The sequence below is a fragment of the Platalea leucorodia genome (genome assembly GCF_965183815.1).
Source record: "Platalea leucorodia genome assembly, chromosome: 2".
Lineage (NCBI taxonomy): Eukaryota > Metazoa > Chordata > Aves > Pelecaniformes > Threskiornithidae > Platalea > Platalea leucorodia.
The window spans coordinates 84,747,958-84,769,773 of NC_138824.1; the positions used below are offsets into that span (position 1 = coordinate 84,747,958).

The following is a 21,816-nucleotide window of genomic DNA, read 5'->3' on the forward strand; positions in this document are numbered from 1 at the left end:
CCTTTTCAAACAAAAAAGTTGCAGTTTATTCTGCCACTGCCTTAAGAAATGGGCATTTTCTGACTTGTTTCTGTTTCACTGTAGAGTAAATAGTGGAAACTTCTTAAACTATGATTCAGCTTCCTTTATTCTTGTGAGCAAGGAAAGGTGATGGTCCCTGCCTCAAAGGAGTTTTAGCCTTCCTCGGTTGTAACCCTAGCTTGTTCTCCAAGGCCCCAGCCTACAGCAGCCTTTTCCCCATTTCACATTTCAGTGGAGAAACTTACCGATTAAAGAGGTTGCAAATAAAGATGTGCTTGTTTTTCTGTTGTAATAAAAAGGTAGTTTTTTTTAGTTGCACTCTCACAAACTGTTTTGCTTACAGAGCCTCAGTTTTCCAGTACAGGCACAAAATATCTTAAGAGCAGATCTTTGGCTTTGGAGTCTGTTCTCATCTGTGTTGCCTTTTGCAGCGTGGAGAAAAACTAGTCCTTCCTTGGCACTCAGATGTGACCTAATGGGTGGGTTGGACTAGCAGCATCACAGAAAGAACAAACATTGAGTAGCTCAGCACATCCACAAGTAGTAACTACGCGAGATTAGTAAGAGAATTATGAACCCACAGAGCCATTGTAGTAGTAGTAATTCAGGAGTTTTGGCATGCTCTGCTTTGCCACTGATGGTTCCTTGTCAAGTCTATTCCAGTAGGGCAAACTTTGATTTTGTGATGATTGTTTGAAAGGACTGCAGTGTCTCATGTCAGATTCTGAAAGGCAAGTGCTTCTTGAAATTTTGGTGTCCTACTTCAGCTTTCCTAGCTACCGTAGACTCCTGCACTCGGTATCTCAGTGGGCCTGTAGTTTCACTCAAGCTATTGTCCAGCTAGGAATGCTTTCTCAACATCATCTAACTAAATCATCACAAGGGTTAGAGGGTCCAGGTCAAGTGCCCTCCCCGTAAAGTGAAATAACTAATCATGAGTAATCAATGGGGACAAGTCAGATTTTTTTTTTTCCTTTATTCTGAAGGTGTTCTCTCTCTAAACATCTTTCATCAGCAGCATAAGGAAGGAGCAAAGGGAACAGATTTAGGATAGGATTTGTCACCTGCAACTCCTGGTGCTGTCTTATTCCAGAAATAGGCAAGCCAGCTGTAACTTAAAAATCTCTTGAAACAGAGGTTGAGTTGTTGGATTACAAGTTTAAAAAAGAAGAGACTCAGTGAAATATGTTTTCAGATCAGTCTTTGTTCCAGTCTTTATTCTTTTTATATGCTTTTTCTTTGACATGAGAAGAATTTTCCAGTTGTTCTGCTCAAAACCTAAACATCCAAAAGAGATTCTTGGAGTAAGTCGGAGGCTACAAAATTTTTTTACAAATTCAGCAAGCAAGAACTTGGGCATACAGAAAGAGTTGCTTCAGTCTATAGTAGGAACAATGAAAAGCCAAAAGTATGTAATGTGTTAGCTGTTGCACAATTGAGGTGGGGGGCTAAACAAGCTTGCCAAGGAACAGAACCTTAGAGTGAAAATCGGAAACTGTCCAAAAAGATTCTGTGTTTCTTCAGTGTTCATGCCTTTAGATTGAATGTTGCAGTAGTCTGCTACTCTCTCCTCTTCATACAAACTTCCATTCTCTGTATTCCGATTTTCTGCCCTACGTGTCCTACAAACCATCTTCAAGCCCGTCATCTCTCCTGACTAAAGCACCCACGTTGTCTGTTCTTCCATTGAATACACTTGTATGTAGTCTCAAGAAAAGCTGGTATAGCCCTTGCCAGTGTAACACTCACACTATTTAGTTTTGTTTCTGATTAATTCCTTCCACCTCTTCATTGCTGACCTAGCTTCTTTTGTCATTAGCAGTTTAAAATACCAGGTGCCATCCTCCTCACCGCACAACGTTGCCTGCATACATGGAGACCACCCATTAGAATTTCTCCCAAAACCCCACCTGCGGCTTTGCTCCAAAACAGGAATTACTTATTTTATGATGCTTTCATTGCTTCTTCACCTGTGTTTTTTAAGGAATAGTTTCTAAGGGCATTCTGCGTTCTGTCTAATTAAAATTTCACTGCATGAATGCTGAAACAAAGATTTCTTCTCATTTCTGTTCTCCCAGTGGCCAGACTCAGTATGCCTATCCGCCTATTAAGCACAATGGAAAAAAGAAATGTAATGCAGAAATAGGGCACAGTCATTAACCCCTGGAGAGAAGGGAAGTTAGTGCTAGTTTAACTTGGAATGGTAACTGCTTTGCAGTCAAAAAAATTATTCTTGTATGTAAGATTTTTCACAAAGGTAACCAGATCCCTAGGGGTACTTGAGAATTCCTCTCCTGCCTTTTCAAGCAGTGATACATGAGGCAATCCAGGGCAGAAACAGAGGGCTTGGTATTTGAGGTAGTTTCTTTAGTGTCAAAGTTTATCTTTCTGTGTTGTAAGGAAGTGCACCATGGGAAATATGACCACTAAATTGAAACAGTGTCAGTGGGTGAAAAACATTATACGTTTACTTTACAGAGCCCCTTATGGAAAGGCTGTGGATATGTGGTCTGTAGGCTGTATCCTGGGAGAGCTGAGTGATGGGCAGCCTTTGTTTCCTGGCGAGAGCGAGATTGACCAGCTCTTTACCATTCAGAAGGTGCTAGGCCCACTGCCAGCCGAGCAGATGAAGCTCTTCTACAGCAACCCACGCTTCCATGGCTTGAGGGTAAGAGAAAGCTTTGTTCTTTTTTTCTAATTTACTCACACGGTATTTACACTGTTGTCATTGTTGCTGTGAAGGTCCTTTTCATTTATATTGTGCGCTATCTGTTGCATGTGTTCCTGTGTAATTATAGGTTACTTAGGTTATAAGGCATTCATAATTCAAAGTAAAATTGTGATTACATCAGTACTGAGTTGTATAAATATGTTTGTTTTACTGTTAAAAGTTGATTAAAAATTTTCTTTCATTTCTTTGACTTTTTTGGCATGCAAGTTAGCATTTACAACCCAGCTTAGCATTACACTGCCAGGTTTGCACTGTGAAGTTTAGTGGCATAGCTCTGTCAGTTCGGGGTGTGGAAAATTCATGCCTGCTGTCTTCAGGCTCCTGTGTTGGAAAAATCCGGGCTATGGATGCCGCTATCATGGCAGAAGAGCTTTCTTGCCTTTTGACTTATATTCCTGGGGAGTTGATGTAAGCCATCTGAGTAAAAAAGTTCTTCCTACTGACAGCATCATTCCCCTTTCAGGGTTTGCCAATACCATGTAATGACAGAGACTCACTAGTGTGGAGAAGCTGCTCAAGTTGAGATGTGCAGTATGGCAAAATCCCAGAAGCAGTATATAAGTAGTAGCTCTGTTATCTTAAACAGTACCGCGTCAGTGATTGTACTCATGTTTTCTTGTAATTCAGTTTTGGTTGTCATTTTTTATTAATGAATGTTGCTTAGAAGGGTGAATTTATGATCTTGATAAAATGGTTTGAAATCGTCAGTGTAAAATCCTATAAAGAGACATAGCAAGGCCTTAGGAGACCTGACCTGTGGTAAAGACTCGAGATTTGAGTTTTACTCTGTAAAAGAGAAAACTTAGAGAATGAGAAGGGGAAAGAGGGGGGACCTAGTTGTCTAAAAACATGTTCAAGGTTGCCGTAAATTGGGTTTAGCTGATGATGATAAGAAAAGAAATAGTTGGCTTAAGGTGTTAGGATATTTAGCTATAAGGATAGCTAATTCCTAAGAGTTTTTGTTGAAGTATGTAGACCCTCCATCAGTGGAGGGTTTAAAAAAAGATTAGACAAGCATTTCTTGCAAGGTCCTGTGTGTATCTGATCCTGTTTAGAACAGTGGGCTGGATGGGATTTTCTATTTAAAAAAAAATTATACCCCTTATCAGGAAAACAATGCTTTAAAAGTTGTAAGCAAAATAAGTTACTGCCTCTTCAACATTATTTTACAGCAGTTCTAGTTGTGCAGTGTAATCTTATTTGGATAAATGCTCTGTAGTGTCTTAGGATGAAAATGAAGTACCTTTATTTTGTAGCTTAAAAATACGGTAATTCAAAAAGACAGCATGGACCTAATGTGATTAGCACAGGGTTGAGAGTTATGAGTCTCTGTTCTTATCCTGAATCAATGGTTTATTATTCGGCCTCAGACATGTTCCTGCCTTCTTAGCCCCATCTGTAAAGTCAGGATACTAATGATGACGACAGTGACATATGTCTTCTAATAGAGAGTAGCTTTTGAATATTCAAGTAAAGTCTGAATAATAGCTTAAAAATGAAAAATACTACAAAAAATGTTGGTTTGGAATGTGATATTCATTAGTTATTTCATGGGAAAAATTTATTCCATGCTATAAGACAACCTTAAAAGTACATTTTTCTGAATGTAGCATAGTGCTTAATAGCGGAAGATTTTCTGTTGCATAGCGGATAGAAGGTATGCTGTGATCATGCACATTACTATTTACAAGCTGGATCTGGTGCTGGGTGTTCACGAGATAAAAACTAGCCCATGATGTGGAATTGTTTATCCATATGCTTAGGCTTCGTGAATTTCTACATTACTGTAAGTGTGAATACTACCATATTGTAGCACAGGATTTTAAAAATTCTAATACACACACTCCAGCACCACATGCACATGTATATAGATGTGCATTTGCAAACCTTGTCTTTTCTTCCTGCTCATTTCCTCCATGCATATATATATATATACACACACACACACACACACACACACACAGTTTTCCTCACTCCTGAGGTTTAGGGAGTATTTAGTGATCTCTCTTCAGTCCTTTTGAGGAAGAAAACCTCCATAGTATGTTAAAGGCCCAAGGAAATAAAATAATATGGGATCAGAAAGTACCAATAGGCTCATGCCTTTATGGAAAATGTGAGGGGTAATGTAGGGCTATAAATATTGTTCTACAAATAAGTTATAAATAAGCTGGAGAATCTGAACAATCACAGTGAGTAGCCATCTTGTATTACTGCTTTGCATGGCTTTGGCACATTTTCATGTTTCCCTGATCATTCTAGGTGTAAGATCTTCTTTATGATGGTCATTCTATATGAAGACAAGAATATTTTGCCATTTGGTTCATGTTAAAAGTGGACAAAGCATGGAAACCTTGGTTCATCTAAATTACTATCTAAGATCAACGTGACAGACTTGGACTTAAAAAAAATTCTCAATCATTAGTAAACCATTTCAAAAGAAAGAAAAGTAAAAAGAAAAATACACTATTTAGGAACAAACACATTCAAATGAATGTTCTTTCATTTTCCTTCAAAGCTCATATAACGTAATTTATGAAAAGTAATGCCAATACAAACGATGGGCAGCAATTCATAGTGGTCTAACACTTATACACATACGGTGCATTTTGCTTCCAAATAAAACATATTTTTGGAAATGGGTGTTTGTACTGGGTTGCTCTTTAAAGCATAAGTTTGAAGCTAGTACTTAATCTGAGGAAGGTGAACGTGTAAATATACGCACCTTCACTGTAACAATCCCTAGATGTAAGTGAGAGCTGAAAAATGCACAAGTGAAAGTAAAGGAATAAAAGTCTTTAAGACTTCCTGCTCATTGACATTTTAGACCAAACATAGTTCTCATATGTTTTTATACTACAGCAAACTTACACATAAAATGTTCATTTATCTTCATGTTTGTTGGGTTTTTTTGTTGCTGTTGTCTGTCTTAATCACTGACTTGAATGTTGTTGTTTTCTTGTATTTTTAGTGATTTTTAACTGTAGCTCAGTATTTTATGTGGGTATATTTTATGTATGACTTGAGCCCATTTGGACATATGGTGATGGCTTTTATGTACCAGTAGACGAGAACACTGCATGCTTCCTGTTGTCAGTGTTCTTGCTTTGATGTGTTAGCTTAAGAGGACTCTCTAGAAAATACATAGGATGTGGATGGGATCAAGCCAGGCTGCAGCTGAAACACTTGCATAGTATTAGGCAAATTCCACAACTCTGGGAACTGCTAACAGAGTGTTTGGATCTCAGTTGCCTAGTTTTGGATAAACTGATTAATGCCAATAGGCTGGCTGATTGTTGTTTTGCTTTCGTTTGTTTTTTTCCAGAGGCTTCTCTGGTACTCAAATGTGTAATTTTCTCTAAAATCAGCATAATTTGGATCCATGAGGGTTTTTTATGCCTCTGTTGGAAATCCAGCCCTAATTTCTAATTCTGAAAACACTGGCATATATGTTTAGTTTTTAAATTTGAATCTACCTCACTGAAATCAGTTTATCTATTTGTTTGCTGTCAGTTCTATGCATGCCGCGGTCTGGAAATGGATCTTTGTTGTCTGTTTCTTTTCAACTCATACTTGACGTTACGTTATAGCAACGAAATATTGAGCAACTTTTCTTCCATTTGATGAAAAGAAAAGATTCTGTCTCCGTTTTATTTGACGCTTGCCTTGTTTACAAAGCAAGCAAAAAGCCCCAATTCTGTGCTTTATTTTTTCTTTCTTAAAATCATCCCTGTCTGTCCTGTTCTTCTTTCCAGACAGGGCTAGTTCCAAATACTGCCTTCATCGGGTTTTGTCCAGACTCTAGTTGACAAAAGATGCCCTCCAGCAATGTGCACTACTTCTCATCGTGTTGCCAGTTCTTACTGCAGCATGACCACAGGAGTAATCCTGATCCTTAAACCTTTGGGGTTTTGATGTTTTTCACTACAAACATTTTGGAATTGTCTGTTAATCATTGGTATTTAATTAGTACTGTATTTGCATTCTCAAATTATTTCCAAGCTATTTTTAATCCTTTTTAAAAATACATATTACTTTTTTTATTTCTGAATCTATTTTAAACCTCCCACCTCTTGTCAATCATAACACCACAAACACATTTATAAATCTAAGTTGATTATTTCTCATTTGAGAGGGGTTCCTTCACTTCCCTACTAATCAAGAATACTTTCTTTGGTTGATGAGGTGCATATCGTACATCAACAGTTATTTGTTTCATTGTAATGTTTTGTAATGTTTCATAAACTGCTAACTTTCAGTGCATAGGATTCCCATTAATTACATGCCTTTATTCACTGTGTGGTTTCTATTTTTTGAAACATTGTATTCATGTATACCTTGTTTACATTCTCAGTATATTTATGCTATATTATTTTTACAGTTTCCAGCAGTCAATCATCCACAGTCTTTAGAGAGAAGATACTTGGGAATTCTGAGTGGTGTATTGCTTGATCTTATGAAGGTAGGAAAACGTATTTTATTTTCTGTCTGTAGTATGTAGGGAAAGATGTAAGTGACTTTTTATCTTTGTTTCCTAATATAGTACATCTCAAAAGTACTTGTGTACTTCCTTCTGGGATATTTTGATATCACCGTTGTTTATAGCAAGGCTTGATATTTCCTAGGAATCAGGAAAATACCCCTTGCAAATGACAGGAGAGTCTGTTCAAATTTGACTGATTTGATAAACAATACATAGTCCAGACAAAAGAATCGCCATCATTTGCAGCAATATGCATTCACACTGACATACATTCAGATGCACAGGTTACCTTAGTAATGCTGGAGTATGAGCTCTCAACCCATAATAAGTTTAGATAAATCCACAGAGTATTAGGCTAACCTGAGTTATTGTTCATTTGTCGTTGGATAAGCACGAGGATGTGGACAGCTGTCAAAGACAAAGTTGATGCATGGTATTTTTTTTTTTTTTTTACCCGAGCACTTAATCTGTTGCTATCACTCACGTCTACACAGTGTGTATGTTAATTTACTCTTCAGTCCTGTTTTGGAACAAGTCAGCTAGTTACCCATGACCAAACTAGGATATGGTCCTGAGATATGGTCTCTTTTTCTTTAACACAACCTGTTCAAATCACTTTCATTCAATCTCCCTGCCTTATGAAAAGAGTCAGCATAGCTTTTATCTTGGTGTCATGGAGTCTGCAAAATTAGGTACCTCAGTGCATGTAACTGCTTGGTTTTGGTGTTATACATTCTCCTCTATTTTCTAATTCACAGAAACTTTTTTCTGGCAGCTGTAGCTCAAGCTGTAGTAGCATATATTGCAGAACAGCAATTTCAAGATCATTCTTCAGACCATTGTTACATGTGCTGGAGTGGGCTTTATTTTCATTTTATCCTAATTTTTATGTTATATCTCAATGTGCTTTGGGTTCTTTTGGTGTAATTTAAAAGTTACAAAGTTGTGAAATGAAGCACTTGAATTTTAGGGAAACACAGGTTTCCAAATAATTCTATTCCACTTTAAATAATTATTTTCAACTTTTCTGTCTGTATTTCTCCCTACAAGGTAAGAAAGGTCAAGGATTCTGTAGAGGGGATATTTTGTGTTTGACCTACATTGCTTAACTCAGGATTTGGAACATTGTTAAAGAATGAGCAAAAGACTACAAGAAGAGATTTGTGGTTAAGTTGCATGCTACAAATGCTGCACATACTTTGCTGTATGCCTGTCTCTACTCCAGACGCTGGACAGTCTGGCACATGTCCGCGCTTGGTGTGTTCCTCATTATCTGCATTCTCGGTGACCTCAGGTCTGATTACTAGATTACTGAATAACCCACACTTCAACTTATGTCAGCTAAAGTAATGAGTTCTTGATTTATCTCTATTTAGAGAGCATTTCTGGACTAGCTTACTGAGGCAACATCCGTTTGGCCCCATTGCTTTGTTGCTCCTTTCCTCCCCTCTCCTTCACAAATCACGCTGGTTTGCAAGCATGCATTTGGGAGTTGGGAGCTGGTTTTGCTTGTGATGACTTGGGCAAAAAAGGCATTGAGTATCAGTCTTTTTTATATCATCTGTCATTCAGTTGTCTTCCCCCATTCAGCAGCAGACATGCATTTTCTCTGAGCTTCCATTTACTACTAGAACACTTGTAGAACCCCTTCTTTTTACCCTTCACGTTCTTCACTTGCCTTAGCTCCAGCTGGACTTTGGCCTTCCAAAGTGGCCTATCCTTTGTGCTAATGCAGTGCTTTTACAGTTCTCCTTTGTATCTTGTCCTTGACTCTAGTTCTTATACACTCCCGTTTTGCATTTTTGTTCATTAAGAAACTCCCTGTTTAGCCAACCTGACCTTATGCAAAATTTTGTGGTCTTCTGTACAATAAGATGCTTTGTTCCCAAAGTCTGAAGAAATTTTCTTTAAAAATCAAGTGGCTCTCCTGGACACCTTTCCTCTGAAGGCAGTTTTTCAGGGAATTACTGGGCAGAATCTCCTATAGAAGCTGAATTTTGCTCTCCTGAAGTCCTGGGTCCTATCCCTGATGCTTATCTTCCCATCCTTTCTTTGAATCCTAACTGTAATCATCTCATGGTCGCTACAGCTCAGACTGTCTTCTCTGATCAGATTTGTCACCAGTACTTTACTGTTGATGAGCATCAGGTCAAGTAGAGTGAAGTCCTACCCTTGGGTGATTTGCCTCTCCAGCAGCTGCGCTAGGAAATTGCCACCAACATAGTCTAGAAATCTCCTGCATCATCTACACAGGCTGGGTGTCTGGATAGTTGAAGTCTGCTGTGAGGATGAGGACCTGTGATCAGGAGACTTCTGCTTGTTGTTGTAGACAGTTATCCTCTTCATCTTCTTCATGCTCTTCCCTGCATACTTGGTAGCAAACCCCCACCATAACATCACAAATGTTGGTTTCCCTTCTAGTGCTGACCCAGAGACTGTCAATGGGTATACCTTCTGTTTCATGCTGGCATTTGATACCATCCAGGAACTCAAATTATATGGAGTGCCACTCTTCTCCCTCCCCACCCCCTTCTTTCTGAAGCCAGCTGTACCCATCAGTGACCGTGCCTCAGCCAGGAGCCCTGTCCCACTACTTCTCTGTGATTCCAGGCAGGTTCACAGCCTTGTGATTCCCTGTGGACTTTCAGTCCTCCTTGCTTGGAGGACCAGGAAAAAGGGGGAAAGAAAAAGTTAATCGTTCAGTACACCGTTTGTCACTTGAGAAAGAAAGATACTGTAAGACCAAACTGCATAGGAATGTAGTTTGCCACTTGCTTTGTTTCCTGAGCATTTTCCATTTTGAAGTGCAGAGATCCTGTGAAGGGAAAACCAGTTTGCGATCAAGTGGCTGAATACTGTGTTAGTGCATATACAGAAGGCATTGTGTGTGTGTATACACGTGCATATATACACATAGAGTTGTTCTCTATTCAGACTGTATAACCCTTAAAAAATAGCTCTTCTTTTTACTTAATAGCCATGCAAACTTTTATCGTTGCTGACAGTCGTGCATGTTCAAATATTCCAAGATAAGTTTTGTATTGCCCTGTTCCTGCAAGAAACCTTTCAAACATATCAAAATACCCAACCTACTGGTTTTCAATTTTGTGATATTTTCTACATGACAGAAAGTGTCTTTGTTTAGAATCACAGCAGATCTAACAGAATTATAAGGCAAATGTTATTCTGACTGCATTGTAAACAGTTTCTTTAAAAAGATGGGTGGACTTAAACCCTAGAAGTAAAAAACAGAACTCTTATATTCTTATATTTTTGAAAATACTAACTTTAAAACACTATTTTTGTTTGTATAAGAATGTTCCCATATGCTTGTTCTGTTTGTTTGTAAAGCCTGTTTAATTGTAGCATTTTATTACTGGTAAATTTAATATTTTTCATTCTAAACAAATTGTTGTAAGCTGTATCCTGAAAAATACGTTTAAAATACATATATTTTAAACATGTATAGGTATATACGTAAAACATTTTAAAAATTTTAGATATTTTTTATTTTAAGCATATTTTAAGCACACATATAGAACTATATATGTATGTATATATATATTCATTATATACATATAGCACATATATATGTTTCATAATAAGCAAGGCCGAGGCCTTCCATCTCTTAAGTAGAACATACGTTTTGTAAGTGTTTATTTTGTATCATATGTATTTTAATGCAACATGAAATTATTCTAGCAGTTACATCTAAAAACAGAAACTCTGGAGATTAAAAAACTATCCCAATAATGTTCTTTATTTTGTTATGTGTTTTGCTGATGCAAATACAGATACTAACATTTAAACTTTGGGATTTGTTTTCCAAAGAACTTACTGAAGTTAGATCCAGCAGACAGATATTTGACAGAACAATGTTTGAACCATCCTTCATTTCAAACCCAAAGACTCTTGGATCGCTGTGGGAGCTCACCTTCACGGTCAGCTAAGAGAAAACCTTACCACGTAGACAGCAACACCTTATCTAACAGGTAAACGTAGTCATCTCACCGTCATGACTGACATTTGCTCTGCCAATGGGTGAGTTCCTATCATGCTTACATACAACATCATCTACAAGAACAGAAAAATAGTTGTCTGACAGGTGTTTAGGCACATGGAGACATATATACTGTTCCATGTTGCCTCACTGAATAAAGGAAGTAGACACAGTTTTACTGTATTATAGCTATTCAAGCTGAAATTTTTGCTAACGTTCTGCATCAAGCTGAATGCGTCTTGAAAAAAAAAAAAAACAGAGGCAACGTTCAAGCCATTTCTGCATATGACAAAGGAAAAATAAGTTGGCTTACTAGTCTTAAAAAAATGTTAGCCTTTTTCTTGAACAACAGTAGGAATTTTGTGGCTTGGAGGATGCCTGAGATTCCAAAGGAATGCTCTTTTCTTTGGAATACTACCATTACTGTACATGCGCAAATCTTTCCAAGGTTTTGATATTTGAAAGTTCAAAATTCACACAGATTTTTAGCAGCTAAATGTCCTGAAAATTGTGTGCATTGATCATGTTCCAAATTGGGGATGAACAGAATTTTGTCTGCAGTTGCAGTTATGATTCAAGTCTAGTCTACTTGAACTTAAAGCAGGGTGTATTTGCTCAGTGACTCCCTGGTTGGACCCGCATAGCTTGAGAGAAGCCACTTGATATTAATACATCAATGAACCAGGTTTACTGGTGAATAAAATACTTCAGTACAAAAAGGCTCATGGTATTCCTCTGACAAAAGCTTTCCTGAAGGTCGCCCTCTGAAGTATGCAGAATGATAGTGGCTTTTAATCCTAGCCATGTTTTTCTTTAGCTCTTCCTGTGAGATTCAAAAACTTACTCCTCATTTTAAGATTTGGGATGATGACATTTACCATCTATACTTTTTTGGAGATAGACACTAAAAAGTTTTAGCTGCTTTTATAGATATTTAGGACAGAAGTTTTACCATTAGAGATGGGGCATCAGAAAGGAAAACATAGATCCACGGGAAACTTCCTGACTAATACAAAGGCTTGCCTAGCTGCTTGATTTAAAATTGCTAGGTTCCTTGTATCTCTAAGTTTTAAAAAAATATACTTCCTTTTAACTAGCAAAGATTTTAAACTGGCATTAAAATTGCTAAATTTCTAGAAACTGTAATACAGTACATAATTAGATCACTGAAAGTGGGTAATGCAAAAATCCTGAGTATAAAAATGGCTAGCATTATCCAATTATAATTGTCAATAAGATCAACAAAGGTACAAACTCATCTGTCCAGTGAGCTCTCACTTTAACCCTCAGTAATATATCTGAGTTACATTATCATAGATTTGATACCAAAATAAGTTATCTGTTCATAGCCAGCCCAGGTCCATCAAGGCTAAGAAGTACAGCTGCAGCACTGCTCAGTCATGGCTCGTTTGCAATGCAAGCATAAGTCCAGAAAGCAGAACTGGTTTTATGCCAGAAAACCTGAAAAAATAAAGCCTGCTCAAATAAATTCAGGCTGAGTGTCTGCAGAATCAACTCATATCTCAGTCCTGTAATCCCAAAACCAGGGGAGCTGGAAAGTAGAGTAGAGGTTAAGGGCATCACCAAGTGGTTCTGCACCAAGTCAGTCTGGTTGCAGAGCATTTCGGGTGCAGCTTTGGGGATGAGTTAGCGTGCCGAGAGCTGGGATAGTGCCAAGTTCCACAGAAGTTGGGGTTCCTGTGGTAGACCTGGTTTTGCATTTGGTGTTAAAGGGCTTGCTTTGCTGTACTGAGCTCAGGCTTGCTCCATCTGGATGTCTTTACCAGAACAATATACTCTTTTCCCCCTCCTCTCCTCTTCCCTCCCCCTCCAAATCAGACATACATTAGATGGCCTGGAGCATTGATTGTATCGGGTGTTTTTGACAGTGCTGACATACTTTATTGTTCTGCCTTCACTTTGATATGCCAGGTGTATTTAAGACTTTTTTCAATAGATATACAGCTAATTTTCATAATGTAGTGCTTACATTATTGATGTGCACATATAATACTCACACACATGCATAAATGTGTAAATGTATGTTAGAATTTCTATGATTGGATTTTATATCCTTTTTTTTTTTTTTTTTTTGTCAGCAAAATCCATTAACCAAAGCTGAGTTTGTCCATCAGGATATAACCAGAAAGAAACAACAATGTACTAACACTTGCAAATCTGTTATTTTAGTGGAGCTTCTGATGCCTAGTTGGCAGTATTTGATCTTACTGCAGTTAAATTTTGTGGTTTTAAATGGCAACTCTCTTCTGAAATGAGTGTACTTTTGTTGAAGTTATTAATACATGAATACGTAATCTGGTATATTAATGCTTCTTTATGCATTTTAATGTAGAAATCAAGCCAGCAAAAGTTCTGCTTTGCAGTCACACCACAGATCAAACAGCAAGGATATACAGACACTAGGGGTTGGCGGGCCAAGAGAAGAGGGTCTTCCAGCAAATGAAAGCTTTTTAAATGGAAACCTTCCTGGAGCTGCACATAGTCCAATGCATACAAAAAAATCAAGCAACACACCTGGATCTGGCAACAAGGATCTAGCCAATAACAACATGCCACATCTTCTCAGCCCAAAGGAAACAAAGGCAAAAACAGAATTCGATTTTAATGTGGACCCAAAAAGTTCTGATGGTCCAGGCACAAAGTACCTGAAGTCTAACACCAGATCTCAGCAGAACCGGCACTCATTTATGGAAACTTCTCAGAGCAAAACTGGGACACTGCAACCTGGCGATAAGCACAGTCGCCACAGCTATATCGATACTATCCCACAGTCTTCTAAGAGTCCTTCGTATCGGACAAAGTCAAAGAGCCATGGGGTTCTGACAGACTCAAAATCCGTGGGCAACCTTTCTGAGGCCAGGGCCCAAGCTGCAGAACCAAACAGCAGCAGGTATTTTCCATCCAGCTGTATGGACTTGAACTCTCCTACCAGCCCAACTGCTCCCCGACACAGTGATAACAGAACTTTGCTCAGTCCATCCGGGAGGAATAACCGCAGCGAGGGTACGCTGGATACCCGAAGGCCATCAACAAGACACTCCAAAACAATGGAGGAGTTAAAACTGCCAGATCACATGGATGGAAGCCATTCCCACTCTCTATCTGCTCCACATGAATCTTTTTCCTATGGTCTAGGTTATACCAGTCCTTTTTCTTCACAGCAGCGCCCTCATAGACACTCTATGTATGTGAGCCGGGACAGAGTGAGGTCAAAGGGCTCAGAGGGTGGCTTAAGCATAGGGCAAGGGATGGCAGCCAGAGCAAACAGCCTGCAACTGTTATCTCCACAGGTGCAGCATAAGTCACTCACAAGATCTGTTGGCTCGTCACGAGAAGACTGTACGGAAGATACTAATAGGGTTAGTTCAAAATATTGCCTGTTATGGAAGGCTTACCTTCCTCTGTTTCATGTGGGGACAGTGTCCTGCTTTCTCTCTTCTGTTTGTCTGTTTCTTTGCATAATTATGTATTTATTTGTCTTGTTGTAAGGCAAGGGATGTTGGGGGTTTTTTCACAAGTGCAAAATGAGAGGCCCTTTAAAAGATAATTTTTAAAAATGGACTATGAATACCGTTCTCTTAAAGTACTGAAACGCGAGAACAGAAAAGTTTGTCTCTGAAGTTAAAATTTCACTAGTAGTTCTTAGTCTTTGGTTACATTGTCTGATGTCATTTTTATCATATTGTTTTGCTTAATTAACCTTCTCATTTGTGTTTTTATTTAGCCTTTCTTGTATGTCTTTGTTATGAATGCTAACGTTAATTTTTGAAGTGAGCTTTTCACTTGCTTATAGCAGGACATTATTGCTGAAATGCCGTAATGTGCCAGAGGAATATCAAAGCTTGCAATATTTCTCTTGATTAGTATGATAAATAACTGGGGTAGTCTAGAGATTTTATGTTGGAGAAGCCACCGGTAAATTGACTCCTTACAGTGATTACTGTCACTAGATACCTTGTTGTGTTTTACTGTGACCATTATTTAACGAGTAGGGAAAGGGCTAGTTCTGGTGTTGATTTACATTCCTTACACAACACTTGTGAATTATCTGATGTTTTACACGTTTGTCCCCAAATCTTTAAATTGCTATGCCATTGATCCAAATTGGAGCAAAATGGTGCAGAGAGAAGTACAAAAATGAGTGCTTGTTTCTCTGTATGTACATCTGTGATAAAGTGACCTCAAAGGAAAGAACGTCTAGTTCAGGTTTGTTGACAAATTGAAGGAAGTCAAAGAGCTGCAAATATTATTTAAGGTCTAAAAATTATGCTTTACTGTGAGAGACTAAAAAACTCTGTCTACTTAGTTCATGTAAGAAATATATGTAGCTGACTTGATAGTGGTCTACAAGTACCATAAAATGTGTTTTGAGGTAGTGGTTGCCTCTTCAGTCCAGTAGGGAAAAAAAGGCATAATACATTTTTTCATACTTATCACATCTCCTCCATTCAAGATTATGTGTATTCACACATGAGAAAAGATCTCATCAAAATAGGAGAAATACAATGTAATTTTTTTTTTTAAAAAGAAAGCTGCTTAGAAAGGATTACAGCAGCTCCATTTCAAAACCATTTTTTTTTTTCTTTGTGTAGTCATTTTTCTCTCTCTCATTTCAGTCAAGTTAAATGTTACTTATTCTTCAGGATGTTACTGTAGAAGGGCAATAACACCAACATTTGAGTTTTTGCTAATGAAAGCCCATGCTATCTTGTATTCTTCAGAGCATTAGGATCTTTTTCTGCACTATGTAGCAGATATTAATTTGATAAGTAATTTTAATTTTATTTCATATTATGTAGAGGCAGATTGGTTTTATTAGATCATTCTTTGTCTTTTGACAATTGTTTGACAAATTTTTATTTTAATTAGAGAAATTGATGTGTATCTTAATGCTTATGTTTTTGTTCATTTTGGTTTGCTGCAGAATGCCTAATGATTTGTAAAGAACTTGCCTTTATCTCTTACAATCAGTGTTTTTAAACTTAAGCCTTTAATTAATGCTTTTAAATCTGTATTTCAACCATCAGAAGTCTGAAAGGAAAAATACTCTTCTGAAATAGATGGCAAGTCTGTAAATTCACAATGCTGTTTTTGTTTGTTTATACTACTTTCAATAACAAATCAGAATTAAATTGTCAATCATCTTATGCCTCGTAAAGGCGTTTTCACAAAGAAGTCATTCTTTGGCTCCTTCTTATCCTCCCCCCCCCCCCCCCGCCATTCTGCATTAGAAATCAGAAATTTTAGCTTCCCTCAGGATTACTGAACTAAAAAAATCAGGAATAACATAAGTGTTCTCAAAGATTCTTTATTGTTTTCCTATTTTTTTTTCCATTCAGTTTTACTGGTTCTCCTCTCCGCTCATATTTTGTGAAGTTTCCTCACTTCCATGTTTCTATTTTCTCATTGATTTTCTCTTTAGCTTTACCAAGTCTTTTTAAAGAAAAGCATTCTTTGTTTGCCAGACTTTAAATCTTACTTTAAAAAAAAGAAAAAAGATTTGCATTTAGTGTTAGTTTTGAGGCTTTTCAAGTCTCAGTGCAACACTTCTGTTTTAAGGGTTCTTTTGTATTTTAAATTAAACATACACAAAAGGGGACAAGCAGAAGAAAATCAAGTACAAGTTGCTATTACTGTCTCATGTTTGTAACTTAGCTGCTGACAAAGAAGAGGTATCTTACACAAGTAGTAATTTAATCAAATGCTTCAGCCTCTTGTAAATTTTAGAAGAATCATACTGTGGTTTAAAGCATTGTTTTAGCTCCATTTCTCGTCTTGGCACAGTTTCAAGGGTTGTTTTATCTGTGACAGTGAGGCCAGATCTTCATTAATAAAAGACAAAATAGATTTTGCAAATCACTCATATAGTGAATTGCAATCCCAATTTCTAATTCTGGTTGGGTTTTGTGTGGTTTTGGTTTTTTAATCTTTGTCCTTCCTGGACATTCTAGATTTAAATTCACATAGGGGTTTCAGTACAGTTTCCTGTGGGGTCTTGTAGAGAGCTGTGGGAAAAATTGCAGCATCTGGTTCATTTAAGAGTGGACTTAAGTCATATTTGGTGGCAAATCCCATGCATATGGATGTTTCTAAGGGTGTACTTAAACTTTTGCTTGAAGTACCTTCCAGGAAGTACTGTATTCAGGAAAATAGAGTAAATTAGATGTAATGATATTCTCTTTTTGCTATCCTGTCTGACTTAACTATTTAGCTTATAGATTTCTTAGTTCAGGGACTACCTCTTATTTTCAATATAGTAGATTTTGTGACTGTTAGTACCTCTAGGTACTACTGTATAACAGCTGATAAGAGGTACTGCTTTGGTGTTGCAGTTATCACAAATCCTATGCATCTCCCGTTTGGTTTTTAGAATTTGCCAGTAGCAGAGTGACCAGATTCCATCAGAAGTTAATTTAACAACGCCCCTAGTAATAGATTCCTCCAGAGATGTTACAACTGCATTTCATTCATGGCAAAAATCTGAGCGTCTGAATCATGCTCAAGTCTTTAAACTTAAAACTAAGAGGGAAAATTTTGTTAATGCCATTTTGGAAAAAGCAAGCGAACAGCAAAGCTAAATAATTATTGATTACATAGTCTGTGATTTGATATTGGCAGTTATTAATAACATGAAAGGAAAATTGTGTGTGGTTAAGTTCGGGGTTTCTTGCTTAGGTATGTTGGTTAAAAACTGCAAATCACTTTTTAGTCTTTCATTTTAAATAGTTGATTGTTCTTTTGTTTAGGGTGGAGCATATCATGATCCACACACAGAAGATGGAGCATCTACTAAGGAAAATAGAATTCTGTATAATGACCCTGTTCCGAGAAGAGTTGGCAGCTTTTACAGAGGTAATTTTATGGTGGATCTTTAAGAATTAGACAAGAATTTTAACATGGAATATAAATTAAGTAGCAGAAATGGATACAGAGAACTAACATGAACAACTAAAAAGTTTATTGGAAAAACAATTGTGCAGTAACTGTATTATTATCATATTATCTATTTGCAAATGATAACTCACTTTGATTGAAAAGTATATCCAGTGCAGTACCTTGTAAAGCAGAAGATAATTTATCGGGGGAGCTGAACAAAATAAATTAATATTACCACAGTAAACAGTTCATTAATGTTTTTAATTAGTATTTTAAATTCATATTAATATTATATCTAAACACCTTTGTACTTGTAACACATGGACATACTTACTGATCTATTTCAGATACTGTGGTGCATGGAACTGTAATACTAGTTTTTCATTGCTTGAAACCTATATTCATTTCTTTTGTTCAGACTGACTAAAGATCAGGGTTTCCTACAAGTAAAAGCACACTTACATAATCCCAGTTCAGAATAAATAACAACACAGCACTGTGTATGTGCATATATGTGTATGTATTTATATGTGTGCATATGTGTGTGTATATGTATATATATATATACACACACACACATATAGATATTGTTCTATTATGGGTCACAAAAGATGGTGATTTCTGAGCAGCTGCTTCATGTCTAAACCTGAGTAATCCTTTTGAAAAAGACAAGGATGATAAGCTTATTACTGTCCTGCAAGTGTTAGGAGGCTTGTGGGGCTTCCCTGAACCTTAAGAAGTTCCAATCAGCTAAAATTCGATTATGAGTCACCTAATAACCCTAAGTAGAGTCACAAATCTCCCTCTCATCCTCTTCAGGTTGATCAGTTGGCTGATGACCTGATTTAGACATGTTAAAATCTGCCAATCAATCCTTGCAAGTGTCCCATTGCAATACTAAAACCTGTGAACAATATTAAAGCTTGTACTGTTTGGAGCAGTGCTTTTGAGGGTAAGGTTTTGTAGCACATGCAACAGAGAATCCTTAAGAATCCTCAATCCTGAATTGCTTTTATTAATCCTTAAAACACTCCTAAAATTGGCCATGGATTATCCTTCTTTTTTATACATAGGGTAACAGAAGTCCCAAGGAAGAATGACTTTCCATAAGTCATGTGCTAAGGAAACTGTAGGTCTGGGGTTGCATTCAATTCTTTATTATAAACTAGAGGTTTCTTCCTCTTTAATTATATCTATGAAACAAATATATTTTAGTTCACAGGCTTAATTATTGCATTGGAAAAAGGATACTATATTTAAATAATACATAGATAATATATGCAAAAGCTATTGAAAGAAAAAGTAAAATCGTATTTATGCATTCTGAAGTACTGCCTTAATACAAAGGTTATTAGCATGTACTTTTGTACTACAGCTTGAACAAAAACTTACAGATTCAAGTTTGATAAATAATATAGTGTCATTCTGCAGTAATGCTGCAACTAGTGTCTGATCAATTTTTAATCCAGTGCAGGTATTTCTGGTGATATTCCTAACTCTAATAAATTTATGTTCTAGGTATGTATAACCTATTTTCAAAGCCATAGTATGTCTGTTTGAAAAATATATAATATCTGATTTTGATCCTTTCATTTTTTCAGGATTGGTGCTATTTTTTTTAAGGTCTAAGTGAAGACAAAGTGTAAACTGTAGTATTTTGTGTCTTTAGTAACAGTATTCCAACCTTTTATTCTATTTCCTGTTTCTAAATATAAATCACATTTGTGGCTCCCTACAGATAGAAATGTTCTCAAATCTGATAACAACTTACTCAAGTTCTGATGATGGTCTTATTTTACAACTAATGTTACCTTGCAAGTATCACAAAACAACAGCTATCCAAATGGTAAAAAAGTATGCTTTTTTTCAATCATACATAAAGTACAGCTGTGCCTTCACTGTCTTCTTTCTGTAAAAGAGGTAGAGTGGAAGCAGACAACTGAAAGATGTGCTTTTTGGCAGAGCTCAGCATACATTGTTTGCTATTTCTCTGTTCAGTTCCATCTCCGCGTCCAGAGAGTACGTACATAGAAAACAATGTGTCAAACAGAGCCTCTGTGTTACCAGCAGACAGCAGCACGGTGGCAAACCACTCGAAGCGACAAACCACCTTTGACACCTGGTAAGTTGTTATTTACGCAGATGTGTAGAGAATGGCAGGAAAAAAAGGGATTTTTAACAGGAGGGGAAAAAAAAAAACACCACATTTTTTTTCAAAATTTGCAATTGCCTGTATGTGCTTAGTTGCTTCCTCTGACTATACTGACATAGCATTGCATGTTTGCTGTCCCCTTTTGAGCAACAAGAAATACTTCATTACACCATCACACTGAATGCATTAAAGATTATACATGTTTGCCCAGACTTTCCTGATTTTTTCCACTATTAATCTTTGGTTAAAAATAATACAAAGTGCTTGTGTGCGTATAGTATGGATAGCAAGGCCGTAGCTTCATCTGTGGATTCCAGAAGCATGAATTGTCAGACAAACGGAAAAAATATCAAAATGCATGTTTCCATATATAAAATAGGACTGTATTAATGAAGAATATAATATTCACCCTACAATGGGGACTGCTGCTCTTTTTGCTTACGCACCACAGAAGGAAATGCGTACGTTCTATGGGAAAATGGACTAAGCAACATCTTAATGGTTTATATTGATTTTAGAAGGTTAAAAGCATCACATGGCTCCATTATATAACATAGAACAATTAGCTATAATTATGCTAATAGAATGACAGCATATGCATAGCTTTGCAGGACTTAAAGGGAAATATCTTAATTTTGTTGCTCTGAGAGCTGTTCAGCTCTAAAATACTCTTAATCTTCTACTTTGTTCAATCACAATAAAGCACACTGAATAAAAATAAGCAAATGGAGCTTCAAAGGATTGGTGGGAGGAATGGACTGTATGCATTCGCACGGTTCAACTCTGCTTCGTACCACTATCTGAAACACTGCTCTCTGAAAGTTTGCTAAAATCATGCTATCTAAAGAACTGTTTCAGTAGTTTGTTGACTTAATGTGTTTTCACCTGAACAACCTGTGAATTATCTGCTTAAAAAAGAAAGGAGGTGGAGGGGGTGGGGAAGGGAAACAACTGGTATTTCAGTTTGTGTTCAGGTTCTATACCCGTGTCAGTAACAGAAGATGTTTACTCCAGAACCCTGCTCTGATTCACTAGAGTCTGCTTCCTGTCCTTCAGTAGCTCCACCTACATCCATTTTGTGGAAGTTAGCTGAGGAATCCGATCATTTATGTAAAAAAGTGGTACTTATGTTGTGACTTATGTGGCTAAAGAAGGTATTTATTCCTGCTGTTGAACCCTTTTACATATTTTGTTGTCCTTCGTATCTGAATCTTTCTATCTTGCATATAAGATGAGCCAGCTAGGATCTTGTTTTGCTTTATATATCATTCGGCAATATATTACCTTTTATTATGTGGTCACTGCAAAGAAACATGTAATGTTATTTTAACTCTGAACTGAACTAATAGCCTATGTTATTAGAGCTGGTTGGGAATTTTTTGACTAAGTATTTTTTTGCTTACAATGCCAAATTATCAAAACCAAAACTTTTCAAAGGAACCAACTGATATCCACTAACTTTTTATTGGGAAGATTCTTCAGCTCCAGGATTGAATTGCCAGTCAAAACCAGAGATACACTCAAAATAACAATAT

General features: G+C 37.0%; 1 protein-coding gene across 3 annotated transcripts in view; it reads left to right on the plus strand.

Moving 5' to 3' along the window:
- Window positions 1–21,816, plus strand: part of CDKL5 (cyclin dependent kinase like 5) — a gene marked incomplete at both ends in the record, with an annotated part of 83,637 nt that overhangs the window by 48,433 nt on the left and 13,388 nt on the right. Inside the window, 7 exons of one of the 3 annotated variants that reach the window (XM_082304496.1) lie at window positions 2,500–2,689; window positions 7,131–7,211; window positions 11,064–11,224; window positions 13,586–14,612; window positions 17,637–17,738; window positions 18,000–18,105; window positions 20,128–20,251. In XM_082304496.1, the coding sequence (XP_082160622.1) occupies window positions 2,500–2,689; window positions 7,131–7,211; window positions 11,064–11,224; window positions 13,586–14,612; window positions 17,637–17,738; window positions 18,000–18,105; window positions 20,128–20,251 (1,791 nt within the window). The remainder of the gene's footprint in view (window positions 1–2,499; window positions 2,690–7,130; window positions 7,212–11,063; window positions 11,225–13,585; window positions 14,613–17,636; window positions 17,739–17,999; window positions 18,106–20,127; window positions 20,252–21,816) is intronic. The other 2 variants (XM_082304497.1, XM_082304498.1) reach the window with 2 other exon arrangements.